This window comes from Diabrotica undecimpunctata, chromosome 4 (assembly GCF_040954645.1).
Source record: "Diabrotica undecimpunctata isolate CICGRU chromosome 4, icDiaUnde3, whole genome shotgun sequence".
Lineage (NCBI taxonomy): Eukaryota > Metazoa > Arthropoda > Insecta > Coleoptera > Chrysomelidae > Diabrotica > Diabrotica undecimpunctata.
The window spans coordinates 133,028,799-133,052,609 of record NC_092806.1 but is presented as its reverse complement, the minus strand read 5'-3'; the positions used below and the strand labels follow the sequence as shown (position 1 = coordinate 133,052,609).

At 34.6% G+C, this 23,811-nt stretch overlaps 1 protein-coding gene across 1 annotated transcript in view; it reads left to right on the top strand.

Moving 5' to 3' along the window:
• prage (RNA exonuclease prage) overlaps positions 1-23,811 on the top strand; it is a 312,334-nt gene that overhangs the window by 252,958 nt on the left and 35,565 nt on the right. The window contains exon 4 of the mRNA XM_072530316.1: positions 14,373-14,559. Within this exon, the coding sequence (XP_072386417.1) occupies positions 14,373-14,559 (187 nt within the window). The remainder of the gene's footprint in view (positions 1-14,372; positions 14,560-23,811) is intronic.

Below are 23,811 nucleotides of genomic sequence, written 5' to 3'. Positions count from 1 at the left end.
ATCCACCGCTTCCTTGGTTTTTCTACTGGCCGACGTTCAACCATATTATACTGTTCTATCTGCAATATATGCAATCTTTGAAATTTTACATAATTTGCTTTAGACGATTCTTTGTAATATTGATATGGCTTGTGGTTGAACCAACATGGGTACCATTGTTTAGATGGGTACCAATATTCATCTCAATAACTTTCTTTCAAAAGCATTAACATGGTTTATTGTTTTTTTGTGTCATGTTCTATGTTTCTTGGCCATATGTTGATGTTGGTCGTATGGTAGTTTAATATATTTTGAACTTTACTTCCCTATGGATGTCTTTGGCATTTTATGCAAGCTCCATTTTTTTAAGGGACCATTTCTCCCGTTCTCGTCGGCCCTGACACTACCTTCCACCCAATCACCCAATCTCCGGTAAAGTTGCTCAGGTTTGCCAGGGTTCACCCGTGAACTCCAGGTAATTAGAAGACTAATGAACCATGAAATAAGAAATATAACTGAAGGGGAAGACATAGTAAAATTTAATTAAGCACAAAGACTGAGATTGTTTGGACACATAGAAAGAATAGAAGGAAATGCACTAATTGGGAAGATAACAAACTGGAAACCAGTACTAAACAGACCAGGAAGAAGCCCAAAAATATGATAAAAATACCAACTAGTAGAGGATATATCAAAGATGAAAACTGGAGAGGAAAGATTCAGGACCGGAGAGAGTGGAAAAAGATAGTAGACAAAGCAAAAACATATACTTATCTTTGAGAAATAGCCCACAGAGTATATGCGGACTGATCCACCGCGTTAAATGAATTAAAAGAGCGATATTAAGCCTATACTCTACCATCGGTCCATTTATATGTACAGTACACCCTTGATACTTTCGCAATCCCACACGCTCGGTAGTCCGACACACCTCCCTTTAAGGTCGCTGCCGTGTCTGCTTGTATTGAAACCTGTCGTGACATGAATCTCATTCTTACCGTGTTCATGCTTCATTTCGTATGTTGTCCGTGAGCAGTTCAGTTCGATAGGGTTTTTAGATACAGTAATACGTAGTGCCAAATTTTTATTTAATTCGTTTAGAAAGTTCAGTTCAATGACGACTACAAGTTCAAAAGGAAAGCACAAAACGTTGAGTCTTAAAGATCATCATCATCATTGGTGCTACAGCCCTATAAAAGAGCCTCGACCTTCCCAAGTTTATTACGCCAGTCAGTTCTATCCATTGCCAACTGTTGCCAGTTTGCTGCGCCTATTTGTCTACCATCCTCATCTACACCATCCCTCCATCTGAGTTTTGGTCTACCCCTATTTCTACTTCCCACAGGTTGTGACGTAAGGATTCTTCTAGGAGGGTTGTTCTGCTGTGATCTTGCCAGATGTCCTGCCCATCTTAGTCTTCCTATTTTTATAAAGGACACTACGTCTTTACCACCAAATATATGTTTATATCTGTGATATATCTCGTAGTTGTACCTCCTTCTCCAAACACCATTTTCACAGATGCCACCAAATATTCTTCTCAGGATCCTTCGTGCAAATATAAGCAGGAGATTTTCATCTGCCTTGGAAATGGTCCATGTCTCCGACCCATATGTCAATACTGGTTGTATAAGGGTTTTGTATATGGTTATTTTTGTTTTTTGGCTTAAGTTTCTGCTTCTCATATGTCTACTCAGTCCAAAATAGCATTTGTTTGCTGGGATTATTCTTCGCTTGATTTCTTCCGTCATGACGTTCTCCTTGGTCATCAGGGAGCCTAAGTATGTGAATTTGTCCACCACTTCAAAGGTAGAATTATCAACTGTGAATTGGTGGCCGATGTTTCTGGCTCTATTGTTGGGTGTTGATGCCATTATCTTAGTTTTATTTTCATTTACTTGCAGGCCCATATTTTTTGAGGCGTTTGACAAGGTGGTATACATTTCTTCTAGCTTGCGTGTTGTGCGGGCAACTAGATCAAAATCATCTGCATATGCCAAAATTTGGGATGATTTATTAAAAATGTTTCCTCTGCTGTCTATTTGGGCATCCCTGACCGCCTTTTCCAAAGTTATGTTGAAAAGGAGACACGCCAGCGCATCTCCCTGTCGCAGCCCAACATGCGTTTCAAATGCCTGTGATTGTTCGCCCTGTATTTCGACTTTGCAAACAACTTTACGCATTGTAGCCTTAACCAATCTTATCAGTTTATCGGGGATGTGGAATTCATCTATGGCTTCATACGATTTATTTCTTCTGACACTATCATAGGCCGATTTAAAATCTATGAAAAGATGGTATATGTCGATATTGAATTCATTGGTTTTTTCCAGTATTTGCCTTAGCACAAAGATCTGGTCTGTTGTTGATCGATCAGGCCTAAAACCACTTTGATATTCGCCAAGAAGCTCCTCTGAATATTCACTCAGGCGACCATATAAAATACTCGAAAATATTTTGTATGCTGTATTAAGGAGGGTTATTCCCCTATAGTTTCTACATTCTAATTCATCGCCCTTTTTGTGTAGCGGGCAAACGATCCCAATACACCACTTTTCTGTGATTTTTTCCTCATTCCAGGCTCTCAGTATGATTTTATATATATGATTAGTCAGAGTAGCACCTCCACATTTAATAAGTTCCGCGGGTATACCATCACTTCCTGGAGATTTATTATTTTTTAGGTGTTTTATTGCATCCCGTACTTCCTGAATTGATGGAGGCTCCAATGGTGTATTGTTGTTTGCTCCTGGGGGTGGTTGATTTGGATCTTCTACTTCGATAGTAAGTAGTTCTTTATAGTGTTCCACCCACCTTTTCAATACTTCTTCTTTTGTATTGAGTATATGCTCTTAAAGATAAAGGGGATATTATTAAGATATGCGAGTGTGGTGAAACTCCGACTGCGATATCTAGATTCTATGATATTGGTCAAGCAATAGTATACGACAATATGAAAAACAAAGACAAAATCGAAAAATTTATTGAATCTATAGGATAGTGAATTTTCTGATGTTGAAGAACCTCTGCAAATCTGCTTTAAGCAACAACGAAGCAGACAAGTTCCTATTTCAGGTGACATTTTAAAAAATAAAGCTCAGTTTTTTTTATCAGGAATTTAAAAAGAAAACTGATTTTCGTGCTAGTCAAAGTTGTTTCGAAAACTTTAAAAAGCGGTACGGAATACGATTTTTGCAGATAAGTGGAGAGAAGTTAAGTGCAGACTAATCTGAGATATCTGAAGATATCTCAGATAGTCGGTGCAAAAAGATCTCGGTGCAAAAAGATCACCGAATTAGACCTAATTCCTGAAAAACTTTATAACGCTGATGAAACCGTTCTAAACTGCCGGCAACTTCCAATAAAGACATTTGTTAGTTCAGACGAAAAATAGTTTTTTGTAGAAATTGAAATTAAATGTTAAAAAATGTTAAATTTGAGAAGCTACCAATTATGTACATGTGGCAAAGTCGAGCAATGAACACACGCCCTCATCTGGTCAATAGTATCAAAATTAGAAAGACGTCATATCTAGGACACATAATGCGCCATAGGGAATTTGAGCAGCTCCAAGTAATATTAGAAGGCAAGATTGAAGGTAAAAGGGACATAGGATGAACCCACTCCTTCCAATAGATGTTAACAAAGAATTCAATGACCAACCTATGCAAGTTAGACTAGATGCTGTTCTTCAAATTTGCAACGATATGACTAATTCATCGGAATCAAGAGAAGCTTACAAGAGTAGATTTTAGATGACAATCTCAACGCTGACTTAACAGATGAAGAAATAATTAAAGAAATGACAGAATATGAGGAACACGTGACCGAGGAAGTACAGGATGAAAAATCTTTCATCGTCAGCCGTGATGATGTTATATTGGCTGCAAACACTTTGATGAGTTGGTGAGAGTAGAGATCATATGACTTTTTTGAAAATTTTGATGTTAAAGGAGATACAAGAATAAGCAATGACAGACTATCTAAACAAGAAAAAACAAAATGATTTCTTTAAAGTGTGAAAACAGTATGTATTTCCATACGTCCATAATTAATCTATCTTAGTTGCGGCATTTAGTTATTAGTAGGTATAAAGTTTATAAGTTATTATTTACACACTGTATGTACGTTCAATTTATGAGCTTCCATATTTCTTTTAATAAACATGTTTTAGTTAGCAGAAATGGGTGTTTCATTTGTATATTAATCTGGGTAGAATTTTACTCATAAAATTTAAGAATATTGTAGGCTACTGCTAACAAAACAATGCCATATATTATCACTTTCGGTAATCCGAACACTTTTAGTAATCCGACACCTCTTTTGTCCCTTGATAATCCCTGTCGGATTATCAAGGGATAACTGTATATATGTATATATATTATTATCTATTATTATTATGTATTATGATCCAACTGGTTCAAAAAACTAGCTGAAGAAAACACAATGAGGGACCGAGAAACAAAACAGGCACAGAACAGGAACATGAGCAGATCTAAAGATAATAACACAAACGGAACTAAAAACAAATTGAAGTACAACTTAAACACAGAAAAGAACAAAACAATTTGGAAAATGGCATCATGGAATGTGAGAGGTATAAATGGGAAGGAAATAGAACTGGGGGAAGAAATTAGAGATAAAAACATTGAAATAGTAGCTATAACAGAGACAAAGAAAAAAGAAAAAGGATCTATAATATTAGAAAACGGAATGTTACTAATATACAGTGGAGTGGAAGAAACGAAGAGAGCTCAGGCAGGAGTAGCGTGCATGATAAAGAAGGAGAGTATCAACAAAATAAAAAATTGGATATATTACAACGAATGTATACTAAGAGTAGACATAGATATGGATACAGAGGAAACCAATACAAACCTAATCATATGCTATGGACCAGATTAAGACGCAACAAAAAACGAAAAGAATGAATTCTGGGACAAATTACAAGAAGTGATAAATGATTGTACAGAGAAAATTGTGATCACAGGAGACATGAACAGTAGAGTGGGGAAAGAAACAGAAAAATGGACCAAGGTCATCGGACCTTATGGGGAGGAAAAACTAAACACAAATGGAAAATTACTACTCGAATTCTGTCTAGACAATAACCTGGTGATTATGAACACACACTTCCAACATAAAAGGATACATAAGATCACAAGAGAAGTCAAATCAAGAGACGAACAATCAATTATAGACTATACTATAGTGCAAAAAATAGAGAAGAACTGGATAAGAGACGTAAGGGTAAAAAGGAGTTATGAAATTGGTAGTGACCACTATCTACTAGAAATCACATTCAAAAGCAAAAGAAAAGAAATAAAAAGAAATGAGAACATGAAACAGAAAACGCAAAGAAATAATAAAAATTTATAAACTAAGGGAAGAAACAACGAAAATAAGATACTCAGAAGGACTAGAAAAAGAGATGGACAATGAACATAAAATAACAGAAACAATAGAAGAAGAATGGAGAAAATTTAAAAATGTGATGATAAAAACAGCTAAATCTAATATGTGGAACTACAAGAAATAACAACAGAGGGAAACGAACATCTTGGTGGAACGATGAAGTGAAAAGAAAAATAAAAGAAAAGAAGAAATTATGGAAAGAATACATACAAGACAAAACACAACAAAAATTTGAAAATTATAAGAGACAAAGAACAAAAGTTAAAGAGATAGTTAAGAAAGAGGAAAAGAAAAGTTGGGAAAAATTCGGGGAAAAAATGGAAAAAAACAGCACAGAAAACGTAAAATTATTTTACAGAACACTGAAAAACCTAAGAAGCAACAAAGAAACGAAACTGAAACAAATAATGAACAAGGAAGGAACAATAATAAACGACGATAAGACAATAATGGAAAGATGGAGGGAACATTTTCAGCTGATACTGAATGGAAATCAAGCGAATACAATGGAGAAGGAAAGCCACAACAAGAGAGTATCCATGAGAAGCACGGAAAATCCAGAAACTCTAGAAAAAGAAGAACTGGTAGAAGCAATAAGAAAGATAAAGATTGGAAAAGCACCAGGAAGCGATGAAGTAGCACCAGAAATCATGAAATATATAGAAGTAAAAGCAAAAGAAAAATTGTTATACATATATAACCTAATATGGAAGAGAAAAGTAATACCCAGAGAATGGACAAATGCAGTAATTATACCTATATACAAGAAAGGAAACACAAGAGACTGTAGGAACTATAGAGGTATATCACTACTATGTGTAGCAGCAAAAGTATACGAAACCATAATAGAAAGGAAAATTAGAAAAGAAATAGAACATAAATTAGAGGACATACAAAGTGGATTCAGGAAAGAACACAACACACAAGACCATATATTCACCATGCAACAAGTAATAGAAAAAGCCTTAAAGAAAAATAAAGAAAAAAAAAAAAAAAAACAAAAAGAGAAATCAAACGATTTCTACTTAGCGAAACCGAATTCAAATCTTAACCACTGTGTTTCCTAAAATTTGCGAAACAAACAGCTGGATGAATTACTCGGCAAGGGAATCTAAAATTGCATTCCACAAGCCGTCCATCCTAGTCAAAATTCGTAGTGAATTCAGTTTCTCGTACTTCCAACGAAGTAAATAACAAAACAGAATGACGGTATTAGATTTTTGTTTTGATAAAGTGCAGCAACAACCGTTGATACGTCTAGGACGGGAAAGATTTTTGTTTTGGTTCAGAGCAGTGGCTATACCGTTCTGAAGAGACTTAAGGAGGTCGAAATACGTATCAACGGTTGTTGCTGCACTTTATCAAAACAAAAATCTAATACCGTCATTCTGAAAAATAAAGAAATTTATCTGAGCCTTATAGACATGGAAAAAGCATTCGACTCAGTCAAAAGAATAGATATATTGGAAAGCCTAAAGAAGAAACAAGTAAGTGAAGAACTGATAGAAGCAACAGAGAGTATAGGTATACATAAAAACAACAAATACAGTAAGAATGTTAAATATACAGTCAGAACCATTTGAAACAACTCAATGAGTTAGACAAGGGGGAAGTCTCAGCCCAGTGCTATTCATAAATGTAAGAGATGAGATAGTGAAAGAATGTAAGAAAACATTCAAGAAATACTGCATCGGTTGGAACAGAATGCAAATAATAAATGCTGAGATGTGTATATTTGCAGACGACATAGTATTAATTGCGGAAACTGCAGAAAAACTGAAATACAACTTAGAGAAATGGAACCTAGAAGCAAGCAAATACAACTTAAACGTAAACAAAGAGAAGACTCAGATAATGAAAATATCAAGGAAACAAGGGACGGAAGATCAAATAGAAGTAATGATAGACCAACAAAAAATAATACAGACAAATGCATACAAATACTTAGGAACAGTAATCAACAACAAAGAAGACATCGAGGACGATCTTAACAACATAATGGAAAACACAGGAAAACTATTCCAAGCACTAAATAGAGGATTCCTTAATAACAAAGAAATATCAACAAAGACCAAGATGACAATATACAAAACAATGTATAGATCTACAGTGACATATGGAGCAGAAAATTGGATATTAAACAAAAGACATCAGAGCAGAATTCAGGCAGCAGAGATGAAATACCTCAGAAGAACGATAGGAGTAAAAAGAACTGATAGAATCAGAAATGAAGAAATAAGAGAAAGACTCAAAATCAAACCGATACTCGAGTCAATCAAGGAGAAAAAATTTCTCATGGTTCGGACATCTAACCCGGATGGACAATAATAGACAAGTAAAAAGAGTGTGGGACGCCAAACCAATAGGGAAGAACAGAAGAGGAAGACCCATTAAAGAATGGAACAGTGACATCTCTCAGATACTGCAGAGTAAGGGTAAGACTTGGCAGGAAGCAACACAGATGGCATCCAATAGGAAGGAATATAGAAAGTTCGTTAAGAGCTAGGACACCTCAGAAGACTGTCAAATATTGTAATGTAATGAATTGTATTTTAAACGGCCCAACACCGAAAGGTACAAATGGGTCTACTGATTAAGTTAAGTTAATTATGTATTATGTCGTTATTATGACATATTATCTATTATGTCGTCATTATGACATATTATCTATTATGTCGTCATTATGACATATTATCTATTATGTCGTCTCTTGAACGCAGATTTTTCTCTATACGTGGTTATCCGTTAACATCTATATATTTTTTTCATATACATATTTTCAAGATCTTCAAGTAAATATTAGATTTTTTAACCAATATCGTTAGTTAAAGAATCAAGAACTGGCCTCATTAAAAACACATCCTTTATTTTATTCGACGATACGGCACCCGAATATCAATAATATAAAATAAATATATAAAAGTTGGCTATATTTAAACAGTTAGTTGAAGATTATTTTTCACTAGAGTCAAAACATCCGGTAAATTGCTGATTAAAAATAGTGTTCTACTTTGCCAAAAGTTTAAAATATAATAAAAACAAACATTGATTGATAAAGCCAGTGCAAAAAATGATAACAATGAAAATATTGAGCACACATTTTGATTACTAGCTTACTAGAGTAGACATAATATTTCAAGAAAAATATTAAACAGTTATAATGACCGTTGTGAAGGATGTAACATATTTCTTCTTCTTCAGGCTCCTCCATTTCGAAGTTGGCTTTCATCATAGTAATTTGAATTTTGCACGAAATAGTTCATTGCAGCTGCAGTCAAACTCTTCCATTTAGATTCTCTGGCATTACATTTTTCTTCTCCCTGTACTTCGTTTTCCTTAATTTTTTACTTTGATGATATTTTGTAAAATTTGATATACCTCTTCGTAACATTTCAAAGATAGTATAGTCTATTCGGTGAAGACTAGCAGCTAGTCTAAAATTAATATTTATATAATAATATAATATATCTTTCTAGAAATCCCAGTTCTACCTAAGTCATGGACCCAAGTAACAAGTAAGAACTACTTGTCAAAAATTATTTTAATTACGGGAGATTCAAATATAACGGTGGGAAGAGGCCAGAGGTGGCAAGAGAGGATGTTGTTAGAAATTATGATTTGAGTACACCAAACGATAGAGGAGATCCGCTAATACAATTTTGTCAGGAAGAAAACCTAATTACGGCTAATAGTACACATTATACAAAGCCTTAAAGCTGCTTATGTATTACTTCTTCTTCTTCTTCCTAACGTGTCCCATCCCTAAGGACATTGGCGATCATCATGGCCCATTTGACTCTATCTGCAGCCGTTCTGAGAAAAGTTCTATTGACGTTTTCCCACTTTCCATCTTCAGCCAGGACGTGCGTCTTCTCCCCGGTCCTCTTCCGCCTTCCACCTTCCCTTGTATGACCAGCCGCATCAATTCGTATTTCTCGTTTCTTAGTATGTGACCAAAGTAGCTCATTTTTCTTTTCTTTATAGTGTTGAGTATTTCTTTATCTTTTTTCATTCTTCGTAGCGTTTCTGCATTTGTTATGTGTTGTGTCCAAGATATTTTCCACATTCTTCGATAACACCACATTTCAAAGTTAATGAGTTTTTTCTCTGTCGCCTCTGTAATTGTCCAGGCCTCAACTCCATACAACTCCATACAACACGTAGCATCTCAATACTCTAGTTCTAATTTCGATGTTGAGTTTTCCATTGCATAATATTGCTTTCATCTTATTAAAAGCACTTCTAGCTATCTCAATACGCCGTTTTATTTCCGTACTTCTATCCCATTCTTCATGTAGTTCGCAACCTAAGTACTAATATCTGTGCACCCTGCCTAAAAGTTTTCCTTTAGCATAAACACTGTCTTCCTCAATCTTGTTCTTGATTACCACCATGATTTTTGTTTTATTATGCGATCAACCAAGATCTGTAGTCCTTCTCAGCTGTTCGCAAGGAGTATTGTGTCATGTATTACATACATTTCTAATATAGGAAAAAATATTCGGAATCAAATACGAGGTGTGTTCAAAAAATACCCGGATTTTTTTTTTGAAAAAAATATTTATTTATTGATCTACATTAATGTTGTCTCGTTCAAAGTAGTCTCCACAAGATAATATGCACTTGTGCTAACGCTTCTGCCAATCCTTGAAACACTTCTCAAACTCAATCTTTGGGATAGACTTTAGTTCTATCAGCGATGCGCTTTTAACGTCATATATGATTGTTAAACGACGTTCCTTTAAAGTTTTCTTTATTTTTAGAAATAGGAAAAAGTCAGACGGAGTTATGTCTGACGAATATTGTGGCTGGGGCATCATTACAGTATTGTCTTTGGTAAAAAAATTCACGAACAAAATTCACAAAAACATGAGTTGTTTTTCTACAAATCCAGTCTTTTTTCGGATTGCATCACGCAGATGACGTTGAACTTGTAGGTAGTACTGTTTATTGACCGTTTGACCTCGTGGCAAAAATTCATGGTGCACTATGCCATTAAAATAAAAGAACACAGTGAGCGTAACTTTTGCGCTCGACAGCAATTGTCGAACCTTTTTTGGTCTTGACGAACCTTAGTTTCGACGTCATATCCATAAACCTACATTTCGTCACCTGTTATAACCCTTTTGAGCAAGTCTGGGTCGTCGTTTACGTAATTTAGTGACTCCTAAGCAACTTCTATTCGCCGCTGGTTTTGTTTAAAAATTTAACAATTTTGGAACAAATTTTTCTGATATGCCAATTGATATGCCAACTTCATCAGCTACTTCTCTGATTGTGATTGGTTGGTCGTTCATAACCATTTCTGCCCTTTTTTTACGTTTTCATCGGTTCTTCATGTTCTGGGGCGTCCGGGACGTTAATAATCTTCAATGTCTTCACGGCCATCTTGGAAACACTTGTTATGTTCATAGCATGTTTACTATAGGCCTTTGTTAACTTTTCAGACACTTAATTTTTTACGCAAAATTTAATACAAATACTATGGAAATTGGAAATTGATTGAAAATACTGCCGTGGTGTCAATGATGCTAGGTGATGATTTGTCAAAAGTGAAAGATTGGGACCCGAGAGTCGCCGAGGGAGCTGGCATGATAGCGACATTGTGTTCTGAAGAGTGGAGCAGTGGGTTGAAAGTTGGAAAGTCATAGCCTGCAGTAACAAGAAAAAAAGTTTACTTATGAATGATAATAATAATTGTGTATATTGTTTTAAAGTGTCTGTCGAACGTGCCGCAAGAAGTGCATAATAGTTCACAGCCTGCAAAATTATAAACCGGTGTAGCATAGATGTGTAACGCTAATTTATAAAGAGAAAGTCCTTTTAATTAGTAAGGAAGTGTGTCCTATGGTATAGGATTATCCAGGAGGTGTTGGAGATACTGTAGGGGCGTTAGTGTGGATGTGAGAGACTTTCAAACAGCTTAGGGGAACGGGGTTTTTGCACAGCATCCAAGGATACAGCAGCAAGCCGGCAGTCTGATTTAAAATAAAACAAGGATTTTCAACCACATTTATAACGGTCACACAATCTAAATTTTGTCATTTTATTCAGTTTGTTTGTTTTCATAACAGATATAAAATTAATTTCTGAGATCTTCTTTTGTGTAAGAAATTAATATTGATAATTGATGTTTAAACAGTAAATAATTTTAGATTTAATCAATGTAGTAGAGCATAAGGTATATGTTTATGTTTTAATTAAAATTTATATTGAATTTAGTAATTTAATAAATGGTACGATAATTTATTATCATAAACTTATTGAATTTCATTTATCTTCCCATTTGTTCATTTTCTTCTCAAAGGACACATAATAGATATTACTTGGAACCTACGTAAAGTAATTAGAGATAAAAAAATTTTAGCCCTGTGATCATTAATTAATTAAAACAATTTTTATTTGTCTTGAAAAATTAAGCCTTAATCAAAATTAAAGTTTGTATAAAAACAGCAAAAAAGGGCACATTTTGCAATTCATAATAATATGTTGCAGTTTCGCAACGATATATAAACATTTATAAAAGATTAACAGACTTTTTGTTAGTTTTGATTCTCCCCGTAGTATATTTAAACGAGGACACAGCGGTATTAAGAACTAATTTAGAAGACGAGCCATCTGCGAAATAACACCAGAAGTGTGTGTGAGATAAGAGACGAATTTCATCTACATGACATGGACGTTTTTACCTTGTTTAGGCCTGGGCCTCTTCAAGGAATGGGGTACTCCTTTTTTTTCTCTTGGAGTAGTGGGGGTGTGGTAAACGTTAATTACGTGAAGTTGTTGTCAAGAAGTAGTGGACTACTAAGGAGCAGGGGGAAAGCTGAAAGTGGCTGGATTGTGTGGACGATCTAAGAAGATCTAGGAGCGCACAAAAGGAAGTGGGAACTGCCTAGCATGCCAGTTTAGGTACTTCAGGGGTTACCAGCCAAGTGGTTGGAACGGCTCTTTATCAGCGTTATTGGCGCGCAGTCTTTACCTGCGATATTGGATGGGGAATGATTCTAAAATGTCGAAATACTCATCAGGAAGTTCGTGTCCAGTATTGTGGAGAACTTTAGCTCAAGGAAACGGAACTTTTCTAATGGGAAGCCTGGTGAGAATTTGCCCTCTATGGTTACAAGGTGTCTTCGTTTTTCTCTGTTGTTCGAGCCAGCTATGGTTCTTAGGACATACTTCCTGCTGGGGGTTAGGATTCTGTCCTTGATTGGTGTTATATTGGCTAATATGTATACATATGTGGGCTGATGGATACGACCAGTCCCTTCTTATGCAGTATCTTAATATACGGCGTTCGGTAGCCATGATGGCATTAAGTTGGTGTGTCTTGAGGGAGACATGGACGCATGCCTTGTATTCGACTATCGGTCTGACAAAAGTTTTGTATGTGTGCAACAAGGTTTTAGAAGATGTCCCGCCCAGTTTACCGGACAGCACTTTCAGGAGGTTGAACCTCTGCCTCATCCTATCTAAGGTTTGAACGTCGGCCTTCCAGTTGAGAGTCCTTGTAAAACGAACTCCCAAGTAGAGAACAGAGGTTCTGAAGATGAGATGTTTATCTACAAAATCATAGTCGAGTTCTATCTCTCAAAGCACACAGATGTGTGTGTGTGTGTGTGTGTGTGGGTTAAGTTTACCTAACACACTTCCCTTCGGTTTTGTAACAGACACAGTCGTTTTATGCAGTTGGGGTGAACGCTGGTCCATTATCAATTTTTGTGGTTCCTGTACGTCGCTAAAGACGTCTTTTTCGATAGCGGGTAGTGCTATCATTTCATTGGGTAAGGTACAATACACCATTTATTTTGTTGCTGCATATATTAAGTACCTTAACTTGGTATATAGATTTCATATTTGTTTAGAACTTTATCTCAGCTGTGCCGCGATCGTGATTGAACATCATTGTCAATTGAACATTTTGCATTTGTTTTGTTTTATTTACTGTATACTATATTTTAAATATATATATATATAAAAGGTATTAATAAAATACCCAAACGGACTATATCACAATTACAAAACGTTTTCGGAATGTAAATTCCATCATCAGTGTAACAAAGTGCACATGCTATGAGCCACTAAAATATATGGGTGAAAATTTAAATGATATAAATTTACGAGTATCGATGTAGAGCCATACGTTGCCATGTTACCAATTCCAACGGTAACTTAGACATCTTAATTTTTAATAGTATATAATATATTGTAAATTCAAAATATATGTAAATATTGTAATATTTGTAAATTTATATCATTTAAAGGGTTTTCACTCATACATTGTAGTGGCTCATAGCATGTGCACTTTGTTACACTGATGATGGAATTTACATTCCGAAAACGTTCTGTATTTGTGTTATAGCCCGTTTGGGTATTTTATTTATACCTTTTACTAAAAATTTTGAAATAAAATTTTTTTTGTGATACATGATCTACAGCCAGCTACAGGAACTTAGTTTTCTAGTGAATTTGTCTTTTATCTTTTTATGTATAGTATGTTTGCGGCTATGGTAGGTTAGTTGTTAAATACGTCGTAGTTGTCGCTTTGTTTGAGCCATCAGTGTTCTATCCCTTAAATGGTTATCTTTGTAATGGAATTAAATGGTTATCTTTTTGGTGTCGTTTCTACACCAAATTAACTAATTAACAACTAATATTTAAGTTTGTATAAACTCTTGTTTAGTTATAATTGTATGTTTATTTATGTATATTTATGTTTGATTTCACTTCTTTTTAAAATAGAGTTTTATAGAGTCCTCTGGCTTTATTTTTTTTATTTTAATATACATACTCAATGCGAAAGGAAGAAACCAGCAAGTTCTAGATTGAACATAATATCTTCTCTTCCTTTTTTGATGACCTCAATTGTTATATTGAGATCATCGTATGTGCAGAATGCAACACAGTTTGCAATTCATAATAATACATATATGTACATGTATGGCTATTTTCTCATATTTAATAAATTTTTTTCATTTCAGCACCATGAGACTGACGTTGTAGGAATGGGAATCGCATCCAACGGAAAATTCATCATAACATGTTCAAACAAGACTGATTTAGTTGTATGGGACCTTAAAGGACAGAAGATGTCGGTGCTTGATACTTACCTTATGAATAATACATGCGCCAAAATATCACCATGCGGAAAGTTTATAGTGGTGTCAGGTAAGTAATTATATATTTTACGACAGTTTAGAATTGCTTTTAAAGGTGCACAAAACAATTAATGTTTTTAAACGTGTGTTAGTTAAGGTTTCACATAAAATATCTTTTAATTAAGTGACTGCAAATTAACCAAAAAAGAAAGAAAATCATAATATATGTGCATGCTAAACAGAAGAGCTATATTCAAACAATGCAGGAAATAAAATATAAGGCTTATATTTCCTGAAACGTTCTAATCGACAGCCTTTATTAAAAGTAGAGCATTGTATACATTTGATTCGTTTATTTCTACAAATTAAGTTTTTGTTCGCAACTGTTTAAAAATAATACGAGATGTAGATATTAGAGAGTTTTCAAATACATTCAATATCAATACAGTATCGTATTGTTATAGGTATACACGGTACGACAATAGTAGCGAACTACGATTACCCAGTAAAGTCACATTAATTTAAAACTTTCGACTCTCTAAAAGATGTCACTTTTTACAAGAGAAAATACGGTCTTAGAGGCTTTCCCAGCTCGAGTAAGTGCATCAACATGCGGTTCCATTCGTATTGAGCAAAATTTAAATTGAAATAGATAGTCCTTAGTAGGGTAAAACTACTCTGACCCACGATCGTCTAAACCCAGCTCACGTTCCCTATCTGGGCCCTCATTCTATTTAATTTTGATGTCGAAATTTAAAATCGACTACGCGATGACAGTCGCAATCGCTAGCGATTCTCATTCATTTCGATTGTAGTTAAAACTGGGGATATTTACTTTATCATTTTGACACTGCTGAAAATTTGGGTTGGCCCTCTTGTTTATTAGCTGCACGCTGCACTACGCTTGTTGAATATTTGTTTTGTTTACGTTACGTGAACGTCTTTTTTTCTTGTTTGAGTTGTTAAATCATAAATAGTGGCCATTCTCAATTAAATTTTGAATTGAAAGAAAAGATGGCAAGGAAAGAAAAAATGTGATGTGGGAGATCCTTAAGTTATAACCACTAAGGTTAATATAACCACTAAGATTTGACTTAGTGGTTATATTCTAATATATTTTTAAATTTACTGCAGCTTAGTAATACTTACCCTAAACATTTTGGGTATCCTAGAGGCATAAACACCCTCCTCCAAATATTGTTCTAATACCCTTATCAAATAATTTGCAGCTTGTTTATTAAGCCGGAATTGCTGCCTAAATTGAGCATCACTTAGTGAAAAAGGATTTTCAGTATCCCGTAACATTCTTCTTATCCTCCGTTGTGAGCGTCGGATATCTATCCTCTCTAATTCCTCCAAAACCAGCAAATGTCCGTAAAACGCAGCCATATTAATACTTTTTGCCTCAGTTTTCCTTGCAAGAATCAAAACACAACACCGCCTACCTAAACTGAACCTAAAGGCCGTATGACACTATGCATTTTCTTGTGTCATTTCTTATATCGTTTCTGATATAACAAAAAAAAATGGGTAGTGTCATACAAGCGTATAGTTCTTATATCAGAAACGATACACGAATTTGTGTCCATTGCAGTTTCTTGTACAAGAAATGTGCTAATTTGTGCGCAAAGCCGCAAAAGCAAAAACGTAAAACTTCTGTCATAATGGCGGCTGGAGAAGAACTTTGATATACAATTAGACCAAGCAAACATCAGAGAAAAGTGCCCACCAACAATAACCAAGATTAGAACAGCAGTAGCCAAATTGAAAAACAATAAATCACAGGGATTGAATCAAATAGCATCGGAACTACTGAAAGTAGGAGGAGATGTATTACTAACAACAATACATAACCGCACTAAAAATTCGTGATGAGTATAAAGATTATTTTATTTCTCCAAATAAGATAGTATAATTTCAAGAGCATGCCATTCAAACACATAATTTAAAAAAAAAAAACAAATTATTACAACCAAATTATTTATTATTTCTGTCTTCCATTACAGCCTGTTGAATATCTTCAAAAATTGTGGTTTCCAATTTTTTTTAATATTGGGACATTTTATTTGTTTCATTTTTGCACCACAGTGTTTTAAAAAATAATCAGTAGCATCTGGCTTGGGGTCCTCAGGTACTGCAGTCTTATTTTTATAGATGTCAAAATTTCGATCAATCATGTGCCGAATCACATACAATATCCAGTAGAAGAACTTGCATAGTGTCATACAGAGCACAAATGTACGTGCAAGAAAAGATACAAGAAAACAGAAATAACTTTCTACATTAGAAACGATATAAGAAATGATACAAGAAAATGCATAGTGTCATACGACCTTAAGTTCACTTCTCCCAGTCCAGCCAGTCATGTCAGATTAATATCGACTCGAAATGAAATTTCAACGACTTTCTTGAAGTTGAAATTAATTTCGATAAATCGAAAATTAGTGACGTCGTTTGGTTAGTTCAGCTGAAATCCGCAAGGCTCGCAAAGTCGCATTTCGACGTCGCCATATTAATTTCGACATGATTTGAGTCGAAATCTCAATTAGAATCAGGGCCCTGTTGTCGAATTCTTCTTTGCAAATCATAGAAAGAGCAGGAGTATCCCATATAAACTATGTGCTTCCAAGTTGCAGGATACAGGCCCGGATTCCTACTGTAAGGTCTGCCGCATAAGCAACATTTGCTTATGCGCCAGACCTTACAGTAGGAATCCAGGCCTGTGCAGAAAAATGTGAGCGGTTGAAGTTATACTGAATTTTGGTTGCATTCGTGGTATGTAGTCTAAATTGTGCAGGACAGAATGCTTATAGAAAGGCATTTAGTCTATCAAATGTCTGAAAATCTCTTCAGGTCATAGTAATGAAAACGCCTTCAATTACGTGAGAAAAAGATACCAACCTAGAACAACACAATTTAACAACAAAAATGGCGATCTCATTACAAATAAGGAAGACCTATTAATCTGATGAAGAGAATATTTCAGTAAAATAGAAAGACAAAACGAACTGTCAGCAATAAATAAGCTGTCAACCAATAAATCTCCCGGCACTGACAATCTGCCAGCAGGACTGGTTAAGAAGGGCAGATAAAACCTCAGTGAATGTCTATATACACTGATTATGTGTATGAGTACAGATAAAGCATTTCTCAGCGACTGGAATACCGGCATAATTTGTACCATATACAAGAAAGGTGACCTCGAATGCTCCAACCATAGAGGAATTACTTTATTAAACGGAGTTTCTAAAATATTCTCCGCACTTCTTTATAGCCGCCTAAAATTGTATGCAGAAAGGTTATTTGAAAAAGAACCAAACGGGTTTTTTAGCTGGTAAATCAAATACTGACCAAATATCCACGCTGAGGTAAATACTGGAGAAGACAAAGGAACTAAACATAGAAACACATCACCTGTTTGTGGATTTAAGCCTGCTTATGACACAATACATAGAAAAAACTCTTTGAAGCAATGCTGGAACTGGGAATACAAAATCATCTGGTGAAATATTATGTGAAGGTGATGAGTCGGATACATGCGGATACAGCGAAATCTGTCTTTAAAGCTTATTGGCGGAATTCTGAAAATATATCTGAATATCTGAACTAAAAATTTTAAATTCATGTGTATGTATTATAAATATAAACATTATTATCTATATTATTTTGAAGTATCAACTACTTATAGTATTATTTTTAATAGAACACACATTTTATATTATACAGTAATAAATATTAAACATATGGCTACCTTGGAAGAAGGCCGTCATATGTCAAAATGTGACAATTTAAAATAGCCATTTAAAAAATAGAAAAATTTTAAAAATATCCAATTCCATACTTCCTTACTCCTATTTTAAGATATAAAATTTTGGATTTGTGACGTTCTTAAAAAAATGTGTTCGGTGTTTGAAAATAATTTACTTCTTCATTAAAATTGTCTTGCGTGCTTTATTACAAATGTATATTTGTCACATAAAAATAATAACAAAGACGCTATAGGGTAAAAACTAAAAAAATACTGTCATTCCGCAGTAAATTATATTTAAAAATATACTTACCTTTGTTTGGACATTCATTTTTTAACTTTCCATAATACACTCCATTCATTTTTTTTTTTGATAGAAGTAAACCTTAGTATAAGTCTATCGCTAAATCTTTGAGACATTTTTATAATCTGAAATAATTCCAACTGAATTTTTTTTAAGAACGTCATAAGTCGAAATAATTTGTAGATAGTTGGGGTCAAAAATTCAAAACGGTTTAATAATTTGCTCAAATACTGACATAACTCAAAAGAATACTACAACATGTCTATGACTACAACTCATTTTAAACATAACCTTAACTTCTTTACAATACCGACACAACTCAAAACAATGCATTATTCTTCACAGAAAGTATTGTATTATCTTCTGTATTTTTGAGAAAGTATGGCATTTCTCAAAAGATGACAATATTGTGAAAAACGTCGAACCTACTTTTCGATTAACAATTCTGTCCAATAACGACACTTTTCCAACTTTATGGCGTTATCAAACAAAAAAATACAGTTTTTAATATATGACGGTCTTATCTGACTATATCTGACTTTCAAGGTAGCAATATGTATGTATATTTACAGTAAAAAAAATCATCTAAATTACTTAACAAAATATCCAGGTGTTCTATCTCAATTATAAAAAATTAGTCAGAACTATTTTGCTAGTTTATTTTACTAAGAACAATTAATTTCCTGTTATCACCTTATCAATTTGGAACGAAAAGCAAGTCACAGTTAATGAATAATTTTAGTAGATATCAACATCTGGGATGTATCAAACCAATCTATTTTTCGTTATTAGGATTTGATATATATTTTTTAGATAGGTACATGTTTTTTGACTCATTAAAACAGAATAATTCCACCACGTATTGCAAATAACAGAATGGTTTAAAGGATGAAGTAGGCACATAATGTATTTGACAAATATTTGCCTGATTGTTAATAAAATGCTTATACAATTAAAGGTTTAGTATATCATGTAGTCAAAGTGTGAATTTAAAAACATCACAAACAAAGGTATTCAATTTTTTACATAAATATTTAATAGTTACTTAAATTATTTAAACCTTATCATTTATTAAATTCTTTGGAACCTTAGCGGTCTGAGACAGTGTGTCTGAGTCCACCAATATCCTACGCAAGAAATAATTGGAGAAATTCTCATCCTTAACACGGGGCATCCCTATGGCTAATAGGGTACGGCCAGTAGGTATGTAGGACCTTTGGACCTGTGTGTCCTAGCCCAGACGGCATTCACAGGAGATGCCTCAAAAAACTCCCAAAGAGTATTATCCCGCTGCTTACCTACATAATCAATGCATGTCTTCAGTTGTACTACTTTTCTACTTCTTGGAAAGTAGCCTACACAGTCCTGATTATTAAACCAGAGCCCAACCAGCACTGAATCCTACAGACCTATCTCACTACTCAGCACCCTAGGTAAAGTCTACAAGAAGATCCTAAAAAAGAGACTCGTAGAATTCCTAGACACACATCTTCTCATCCCCCTTCCAATTTTAATTCAGAGCTGAACACTCTGCACAATATACATTGATTAAAGCAGCAACCTTCATATCACAAGCCCTCAATGAAAATGGGCATCCTCCTTGATATCCAAAAGGCCTTCGATCAGGTTTGGCCTGATGAAAAAGATCTGTCGTACTGGACTAACTGCCCCAATCGTAAAAATAATCCACTCCTATCTCTTTCATTCAACAATTCGTGTCGAAGTTGCTAACACGCTATCAACACCCTTCACTCCACAAGCTGGAATCCTCCAGGGCTCAATTCTAGCGCCAATATTATACACAGTCTACAACAGTGACATCCTCCACCCGTTGACTAAATCAGAGTCAATATTATTATTTGCCGATAATACTGCACTCATCTCGGAGGGAACACATAGAGGGACGCTGAGGCAGCTGTGTTCGATAGAGGACAGGACCAGTTAAACCGAATTGTGGCGCAACAAATGGAGAGTTACACTCAATGCCTCCAAAACGTAATTAATTTTATTTAAATCTTTTCACAGCCGTGATGCTGAGAGGAACCACATAGTCCTCCAAGGAGAAGTTCTTGATTACAGAGTGTCCTACTCAGGAGTTCTGACAAAAAAGGGAGCAGCCCCTCCTTGAAGAAGCGCAATCTTAAACAAGGTTCTAACGTTCAGATCCAATTGTGAATAGTTATTAGCCACATAAAGACTGAATCAACTGAGAATATGACATAAGGTAAGGACTGCGGCTTTGTCGGTAACGAAGCGATGTTCCAGAGAGCTGAAGTACTCTGGAGCATTATAGCCTTGGCAGGTCATAGCATGAACTTCCGATTCATAGGAATAGAATATAACCGATTCAAAAAATATTGCCAAGAAGAAAACTCAAAACGAATGACTCTTGATTCCTCAACTAAAAATATGAAGGAAACAAGCAGAAAGGCGACTTTCGGTTTCAGAGTTTAGATAGATCCAATATAGATCCCAAATAGATCCCAATAGTCGAACTCCGGGTTCTACAGGTGAACTTTCAGCACAGAACTTCGCAGAACATAATAGGGTTAAATAGCAGTTTGATACAAAATCTTGAGGTATAGAAGTAATAGGTTTCGACAAGAACTATAAGTCACACCAACGCAGTACATAAGTTAACATTTGAAAAAAGATCTATTAAATATCCTAATAGTTACGGCCGCTTAATTTCGCTGTAAACATTCATTTTATTAATGCCATTACCGAGTATTATCATTTGGTTAAGTAATGCTATTTGTTAACTGCTCCTATTTTTTAGGCGGTTGTTAATAGATCTGTTTTGCGAGATGTAGCATAGGGCATTGATTGTTTGCTATCTTTGTTTTCGCTGATTTCACTTCATTATCTTTCCTGTTTTTTTTACTAGTTTTATATTCTAGGCTTCGCTGTAAGGGATTCGATTTTTAGAATTTTTGTGAAGTTAGGGTAGAAACACGTAGAACCCCGGCCAACCGGCGCACTGCTTGCTGGTGCTCACCAGCGCTTATTTTCAGCGCTTGCCTGTAAACAAGTAAAAAGCTGGATATCAGCATCAGTTTGTTCAAATCTTTTCGTGGTGAAAGATGTCGTTGGATTCCAAAACTGAAGATGAAATATTTTTATTAGAAAATGTCCACTTAAAAATTGTACATAGTGGGAAGATTCCCCGTGCATGAAATTAATCGTGAACGGTGGGAATTTGGGGAATACCACCATCTCTTTCCGCAGCTAAAAATGGACAGTCAGAGATTATTGATCCTTAGTAAAATAGAAGAAACTTTATCAAAAAAGTGATGTAAATGGAATGATCAAACCAACTTCCAGAAGAACGATTAGTCATTTAAATGATGAAAGGTTTGCAGGTGTGAGCACATATTCATGAATGCTGAAGAAATAAGTCTTCTACTAACTATCTGTAACAGGTTTTATTAAACTTGAAAAAAGAATGGGCTACCGCTTTAGCTGTTTACAAACTTTTACAACATCTTCAGGCTCTCAAGAAATTAAGGATATTAGTACAAATCTTATCGATATTATAAGTTTTTCGAAAACGATCAATTTTACGGAAACCTCACAAAATTCCTTTTTTGTTCATAATGGTCCAAAAAATAAAAAAAAAAGATCCGAACCGAAAAAATTTATTGTTACAATTTGTTTAACCCTCGTAAGACGGTGCCTAGATTCATACGTAAACAACTTTGCGGGGTGCATTTGCAGCCCATCCGTATATCCATTTTTTTTTTATATGTATAAACGTCGGGGAAGTACTTATTTCTTCATTAAAAAAAATAATTATCGTTACAAAACGAACATATCAAATTTTTCAGAGTGAGCAACACAAATTTTTTACACACAATACAGTAATGCCGGAACTTTCGGTCTTTTTTTTTCTCTGGCATAAGTAACACCGACCTTGTCTCGAAGCTATGTTAGCTCCAGGTGGAACGTCAGAAACGTCCGTCCAATTCAGCTGTTTGTGAAAAGTGAAAGTATTTAGTATTTATTTTTCATGTTTTACATTTTTTTTACCTTCTTTTGCTGCGCTATACTATGATCTAATTTAATGGTATGTTCTAATTTATTTGCTTTAAAATATATTGTTTCCTGTTATTCAGTAAAATCTCATTGATAAACTGGCTTAAACACATTTAGTCTGTTCAGAGAATTTGACTTTTTCTTTTGTTATTTGGTGTCGCAAATCAAAGCGCATTACAATAGTGCTGATTTATGGGATGCACTTATCCCATGAACCACCTAACGGTCAGAGGGTTCTTTCTGACCATGTCAAAAAAACTTCATCGCTAGACAGCGAACGAAACGCACCTAGTTTTAGACGTGGTAACAACGATATTCCACTGGCTACAAATACATCAATATTTCAAAAGGCAAGTCTAGTTCTTTGTACAGATAACAATATGAGTTAAAGCCCGTTAATTCTCGTAATTTATTCACAATTATAGTTGCTATTTTCGCTACTTTTATTTACAGTCAAAATATTGCATTTTTCTCCATTATTATTTCTAAATTCATTTAACCAGCGACCTCTAAGTTTTATCCATCGTAATTTGGATTTTTTATTTTCCAAATTGTGAGCTTATGGTTGAAATATCTAATAGGTGATGAAACATTACCATGTGCCATCTACGTGTTTGGCGTTGTGTTGTGTATTGCTGTGCCATTTTGTCCACTTCGTCAATATTTCCTTATGTATTCTTATGTATTGTTATAAAGAAGTATCATTCAGGTTTATAGGCATCTTTTTCTTCACCAACTTTATTTTTAAAATGTTCCTTCCACAAATCGTGGTATGCATTTGCAGCCCACATTCAGTTTATTAAAAAATCACGTAAACACAATGAGTTTAAATGCTGAATGGGTGAAATGCGTTCAGAATTGAATTTAACGCGAATAAAAATATAAATAAAAATAAAAAAAAAATTATTAAAAAAGATAGGCGAGAAAAATAAGATCTGAGATGCTCCCTGTACCTGCTTACGAGGGTTAAAAAAAGTTGTTTAAAAAATTTGAACACTTTTTCGCCTGAATTGAACTTTATTGTGCGATATTTCAGGAAAGTTATTATGCAAAAGGTTTTTTTAAGTTGTTTTTCCTTTACTGGCCTATACGTAGATAATAATATAGGAACTACAGGTGATATTATTTCGCTCCATTTAAACAAGTATAAGTACATCTTTGTTGAATATGTAACTCTTGTTGACTTATTTATTTTCGGTGGAATTAACCAAGGCTCTACATACATCTGTTTCAAC